At 36.7% G+C, this 6,843-nt stretch overlaps 1 protein-coding gene across 1 annotated transcript in view; it reads left to right on the forward strand.

Annotated features, from left to right (window-relative positions):
* The window catches only part of LOC131928982 (sushi, von Willebrand factor type A, EGF and pentraxin domain-containing protein 1), a gene marked incomplete at its 3' end in the record, with an annotated part of 14,954 nt that extends 9,070 nt beyond the window's left edge, over positions 1-5,884 (forward strand). The window contains exons 5-6 of the mRNA XM_059285165.1: positions 158-328; positions 5,774-5,884. Coding sequence (XP_059141148.1) covers positions 158-328; positions 5,774-5,884 — 282 coding nt within the window. The remainder of the gene's footprint in view (positions 1-157; positions 329-5,773) is intronic.
* Positions 5,885-6,843: the final 959 nt, after the last annotated feature.

The following is a 6,843-nucleotide window of genomic DNA, read 5'->3' on the forward strand; positions in this document are numbered from 1 at the left end:
TACAACGTTATAGTCTATCGAATGTATTAATTGTGCATATAATCGATCTTAAATTAACTTAACACAGCAACAACACCCAACATAGAAATAACATTAAAAAAAACAAAAAAAAAAGCAATGAAAATAGAAATTTATAAAATTGCAAATATATTTCCAGCTTTAAAATGTAGACCGCCACCTGAAGTACCAAATGGCCAATGGCCGGGCTGTGCCAGAACATTCAATACACCGTGTCAGCTGGCGTGTAATGCAGGGTATTCAAGACAAGGCAGCCTTGACATAATATGTCAAGCTAATGGCACATGGACAGACCCGGGAAGATGTACAGGTATTTCTAGTAGATACTCGTATTCATAAAGTAGGCCTACACTACTGGAAGTATATATTGTCTACATATTGTCTATATAAATTCTATAAATTCTATTTCGTTTCTCAGGGGGGGGGGGGTGGAAGAAGAAGTTCTTTGAGGGTGGGAGGGGGGTGATGTTTGGAAGAAACAGTGTGACGTGTCTGTTTATGTGTGTGTGTATTATTTTTAGGACATGCATATGTCTAGTGTACCGTACGGCATCGTATCTTATTTATCGTACCGTACCGTATTGTATCGTATCGAATGGCATTGTATTTTATCGCATTGCATTGCATTGCATTGCATTGCATTGCATTGCATTGCATTGCATTGCATTGCATTGCATTGCATTGCATTGCATTGCATTGCGTTGCGTTGCATTGCGTTGCATTGCGTTGCGTTGCGTTGCGTTGCATTATGTACCGTTGCGTAGTGTAGTAAAGTGTAGACTATTTCAGTCTAGTCTAGTCTATACCAACTTGGCCATGGCAGTTTCGTCTGCTGTAGTCTAGTGTACTTTCATGTAGTTTCGTCTGCTATAGTCTAGTGTACCCTCAAGTAGTTTCGTCTGCTATAGTCTAGTGTACTCTCAAGTACTTTCGTCTGCTATAGTCTAGTGTACTCTCATGTAGTTTCGTCTGCTATAGTCTAGTGTACTCTCATGTAGTTTCGTCTGCTATAGTCTAGTGTACCCTCAAGTAGTTTCGTCTGCTATAGTCTAGTGTACTCTCATGTAGTTTCGTCCTATATAGTCTAGTGTACTCTCATGTAGTTTCGTCCTATATAGTCTAGTGTACTCTCATGCAGTTTCGTCCTATATAGTCTAGTGTACTCTCATGTAGTTTCGTCTACTATAGTCTAGTGTACTCTCATGTAGTTTCGTCTGCTATAGTCTAGTGTACTCTCATGTAGTTTCGTCTGCTATAGTCTAGTGTACTCTCATGTAGTTTCGTCTGCTATAGTCTAGTCTACTCTCAAGTAGTTTCGTCTACTATAGTCTAGTGTACTCTCATGTAATTTTGGTCTGCTATAGTCTAGTGTACTCTCATGTAGTTTCGTCTGCTATAGTCTAGTGCAGGGGTTCCCAACCTTTTGTTACTCTAGAGCACATTCTAAAATATCGGTAGGGTGGCGGGCACCACCTATTTTAAATCGACAAACTCCTTCCAGAGGCTTAGCGACCCTTCCCGTCACCCGGGGACAAAACTTTCGATTTGCACCCCCCCCCCCCCAACCCCTCAAACTTTCGATTTGCACCCCCCTCAAGTTTTCGATTTGAACCCTTTCTCAAACTTTCGATTTGCACCCCTCCCCTTCAAATTTTCGATTTGCACCCCCTCCCCCTCATACTTTTGATTTCCATCCCCTTCAACCTTTCAATAATGTTTATACAAAAAATTCTGTCTCTGTCGAATAGTGAGAGGCGGGCACATACGAATCGTTCGGCGGGCGCCATGGCGCCCGCGGGCACGGGGTTGGGAACCCCTGGTGTAGTGTACTCTCATGTAGTTTCGTCTGCTATAGTCTAGTGTACTCTCATGTAATTTTGGTCTGCTATAGTCTAGTGTACTCTCAAGTACTTTCGTCTGCTATAGTCTAGTGTACTCTCATGTAATTTTGGTCTGCTATAGTCTAGTGTACTCTCATGTAATTTTGGTCTGCTATAGTCTAGTGTACTCTCAAGTACTTTCGTCTGCTATAGTCTAGTGTACCCTCAAGTAGTTTCGTCTGCTATAGTCTAGTCTACTCTCATGTAGTGTAAGGTAAGCTAGTGTTTCAATGCAGTTTAGTGTACCTTAGATTAATCTAGTGTTTGTGGCAAATATGCTTTATCGAATCATACTATATTTAAATGTATACCCTCACCTATAGAATTGCTTGTTTGACCTAGGGTTTTTATGCGATGGACAAGAGTTCCTTAACACTTAAAAATGTGTTTTATCAGTGTTTAGTTACTATATAAAGACTGGTTGTCAATACTTGACGCAGCGAAAGGGTTTAATAATATGAGTCAATACGTAACTCAGTGAAAATATTTAACTCTGATTTAGCTCTCAAAACATGTGTGCTTAATTACATTAATTAATAAAGAAAGTAAAATTTAGCGTGCTGCATCCGATGAGCATGACAAGGGCTACTGGTCTTCAGGCGGAATGGTCACATTTGTCCAGACTTCTAGCCCCAATCTGGCCGGCTGTAAAATACATTTCACAAACTTCCTAACATTTGTGTGATATACATATTCATTCAGACATATACAATATCACATTAATACTAATAGTTTCGCTGTCTGTCTATCTATCTATCTGACAAGAACGCTCTAGAGAAAACACAAGCAAATTAAAAACATGCATAGTAATTCGAAAAAACGAAGTATGACGTCGTCACATTTAGCATAGAGTAGAAAATAATCTCAAGCCGGAGAGTGCACACAGTAATATGACGTCATTGATTCTCGAGTAAACATTGAATAAAAAGGCAATTTTGTTTAATCTAAATGGTTTGCTGTGAAGAGTTTCTTGCATACAATTCTTCGGGTAGGGGCAAAGCCCCATCCCCGCTTAAGAACGTCTGAGCCCCCCCCCCCCCCCTCCCCAACTCAAAAGAAATTTCTTCATCGATACTCTATAATAAAATTACCGCCTAATTAATGTGTCTAATCTAAAAAGTGGTTTTCTTGCAATTTCTTTAATGCAATTCTTCGGGTAGTGGCTAAGCGCGACACCAGTGTTTCTTTCAGACTTTTTCCTCCCCGGAGAGGTGTGGGGGTACTTGAAATTTTCGGGGGCGGGGGTAGAATTTTCGGGGAGGGGGCGGACACTGGAAAGTATATAATTATATATCGTTGAATGGGACGGTAGACGGGGGTGGTGGGGGGGGGGGGGTGGTTTTAGTTTAGAGAAAAGAGACAGCACTATCAGCCTACCGCCCGTTGTATCCTTTCTCAACGGGCCATTTTTCTCGTATATAATATTACATGCACTATATCACATTAGCCTGACATATGATCTACCATTAAAACTACTAAAATATCCTTTTTACTAATACATAGTTTTATACACTTTTTATAATAACTGATTAACAAACTATACCAGGTGGATAACCTATAACAGTACAGTTAATAAATGTAAGTTTTCAACTATCTTCAAATTAACCACAGTTCTCTACATATGTTGCGAAAAAAGTAAGATACATTTTACCGTAGATATCTCAAGTGCCTTAGCACCAAAGTAAGTATAATTTTATGCCAAGTGCCTTTGCAACAAAACCCATGTGCCTCCGTAGAGGGGGAGAAGGTAGAGTTACTGGACTGTAGCGTCCCTACACTACAGGACTTAGTTCGAGGCACGGTCAGCGCTATGATACCGCTGGTGTATGGACCAGGCGAGTACCGTTGCCTGATGGGTAGCATGAAGGGGTAAGAGGTGTAGACACTATTTAGATATTTAGAATCTATCATGACTGTGTAATCTTATAAACCAGGGGTCTCCAAACTTTTCAGTCCGAGGGCCGCATGAACTATCAAATTTCACTTCGAGGGCCAGTTTTTTTCCAGGCATGTCTTTGATTTTTCTGGACAAAGTTTCTCAGCCATCACCAACAAACGTTTTTTCCGTGGACAAAAAGGTCTCCGCGGGCCGGATAAGAGGACATCGCGGGCCGCATGCGGCCCGAGGGCCGTAGTTTGGAGACCCCTGTTATAAACTAATGCAGTGTAGTGTAGTCTAACCAATTTAAAAAAATATAGTGTATTCTACTATGCGATACAAATAGGTACCAAATAAGAGTTTAAATGATGTTTATTTTATAAATCAAAGCACACAACTAAATTGTTTAGAGAGTTGGCGTGGTTTCAAATGACTGTAATTTTTTTTTAAACTACTTTGTTTTTATTGCATCATTTTAAGGGGATATGCGCGGAAAAAAATCACAAATTTTTTTGTTTTTCGTCATGATGGGTTTCTTGCACTTTTGGATACTTTGTCCATTTTTGTATAAAGAAAATAATAACTTTAAAAAGAAAAAAATATTTTATGTGGTTGAATTACGATTTTTATGACCCTATTAATTAAAAAATAATCAATTTTTCCCAATCTTACAAGCTCTCTATGAACAATTTTATATCCGTCATTATATTGTATTTGACATCATTGGAAAGCTGGATTTCTCATGTATTTAATAAACTTAATTTCCTACATCTCGGAAACACCCAACGCTTACAATCGGCTTTGCAGTTTATACAGATATGGTACTTTCCTGACCTAGTTTTCTTTACTTTTGGCTGTTTTTCTCAGTTCGCAGGTTTTTAACACTAAAAAGCCTACTACTTTTTTTATTTATTAAACAATGCCAACCATATTTTCAGTAAATGTTCTTGATGCGAAAATACAACTTTTGTCACGAGGGAATTGTGTTTGCTTTCTTAGAAAAAAAGTATTTGGTAATTAATATGCACATTTTGAAACTTTTGAATACTAAAAATGGTACGATTTTTTAGACCTTGTAAAATTCTTACTAGTAATTATTTCAAAAAGTTGTCGTGACAAAAGTTTTACTATATACTGAAATATAAGCAGTTTAAATTTGATTGCTATAGGTTCATAAATAAAAAAGCCTTAGTATTTTTAAAAGTACTGAAAAATTCAAAATGGCGGAGAGGGTTTTTTTGGGTTTCCATGACAACCAAAATTGTTTTCGACCCCTTTTTTTGCTGTTTAATACTTACTTTTATATGCCAAATATGATAAAAGTATTCAAAAGACTTTAGATCTTAAACTGTAAAAAATAGAAAAAAACATAGCATATCCCCTTAAAGAGGTTTGCGGTATTTTCTTTTTTTTTTTAAATTAATAAAAACAAACATTCGTAACGATATTTTATTTGCGAAACACGAACATTGGACTTCTTCTTCGTTCTTAATTATTAGTGTTGAAGGGGATCAAGATTTATCTGCCAGTGGGTTTGGAACTCGAGACTTTGTTCGAATTTATCAACCATGAGCTTTTTGCCGACTCGACCACGCCTCCAACACAATTAAGCGTTACGTGTCAACTGGTTATGCGCCATTGAGGCCATTGACTCAGATTTCAGCCTGCTTTTCTTTTTGGATTTGCTTCCATAGCCTTTGTCCAACCAAGATCAATCTACAAGGCAGCAGTTGTCTCTCCTAGAAGAGTGGTTGTCCCCAGCTAACGAGCCTCTTCTGCCCGAGGGTTCGAACTCGAGACTTTTCGGTTTAGCAACCATGAGCTTTTACCGACTCGACCGCGCCGACCCCTTGAAAATTGGACAAATAAGCTCACAGTCTATTAGGTCTATTATTTGAACGTAAATTTGTCCAAAAATATTTCAGCAAACAAAACATTCTAAATAATCAAAAGCAATGATAATATAAATATAATGTTATAACTTATCTATTTCCAGCTCCAACTTGTGGACAGCCACCTGCAATTGCAAATAGCAGCTGGTTACCATGTACCAGAGAATACAATACGGAGTGTGTGATGGTGTGTAATACAGGGTTTTCAAGTGAAGGTAATACTTCCATAACATGTCAACCTGGAGGCACATGGACATCTCCTGGAAGATGCAATGGTAAAATGTACAATATATGTATGTTATAATATATATATATATATATATATATATATATATATATATATATATATATATATATATGGATGTGCTCACATATTTTTATATTTTTAATGACATACAGGTATTTTTGTATGGTGTACTGTAGTTTAATGTAGTATAGTGTTATTTTTTAATTATTATGGTGTGGTGTGGTTTAGTTTAGTACAGTAAATTAAGTGTAATTGGTCCATTTCATTCTAGTCTTATCTAGTGTTGTCTTATTTAGTCTTGTCCGGGACAATTTCGTTCAAGCTAATGTAATCTAGTGCACTGTCATTTGGTGTAAAGTAATTAAATATTGCTTAGTGTTGTCTACTGTAATCCAGTGTTCACTAGTTAAGTTTACTGTATAATATTGTTGGCTAGCTTAGTTAAGCTTACTCTATTGTGGTCCAATGTACCATAGTGTAATGCAATTTTATGTAGATCAGACTATTCTACTATGATACATTGAAGTCTATTGTATATTACGGTTTGGATTGTTATGGAAATCAATAAATTTATAATTAAAAAACACCGAAACAATTTGATTAGACGCTTGGAGTGATTCTAAATGTTTGTCATTTTTAAACTGTTCCGTTTTAGAACAAAATTGAAAAAATAAAGTTTTTATAAGAACCGTTTTTAAAATATTAGGTATATTATCTTTTGCTGATTATATTTCTGACATACGAAAATTAAAACAGGGAAAAACGTTGTCTTTAAATCTAAGTAGGCGTACAGTCTATCGGTCTATTATTTTATTTACGTTAGTTCGATCATAACTAACATAGAAATAATAACAAATTAAATATTACAAAAAAATAGAATATAAATCTATCTTATAGCTGATATATTTCCAGCTCTAAAATGTGATC

The sequence above is a fragment of the Physella acuta genome, unplaced genomic scaffold (genome assembly GCF_028476545.2).
Source record: "Physella acuta isolate Inbredline_101_S28 unplaced genomic scaffold, ASM2847654v3 ptg001580l, whole genome shotgun sequence".
Classification (NCBI taxonomy): Eukaryota; Metazoa; Mollusca; class Gastropoda; family Physidae; genus Physella; species Physella acuta.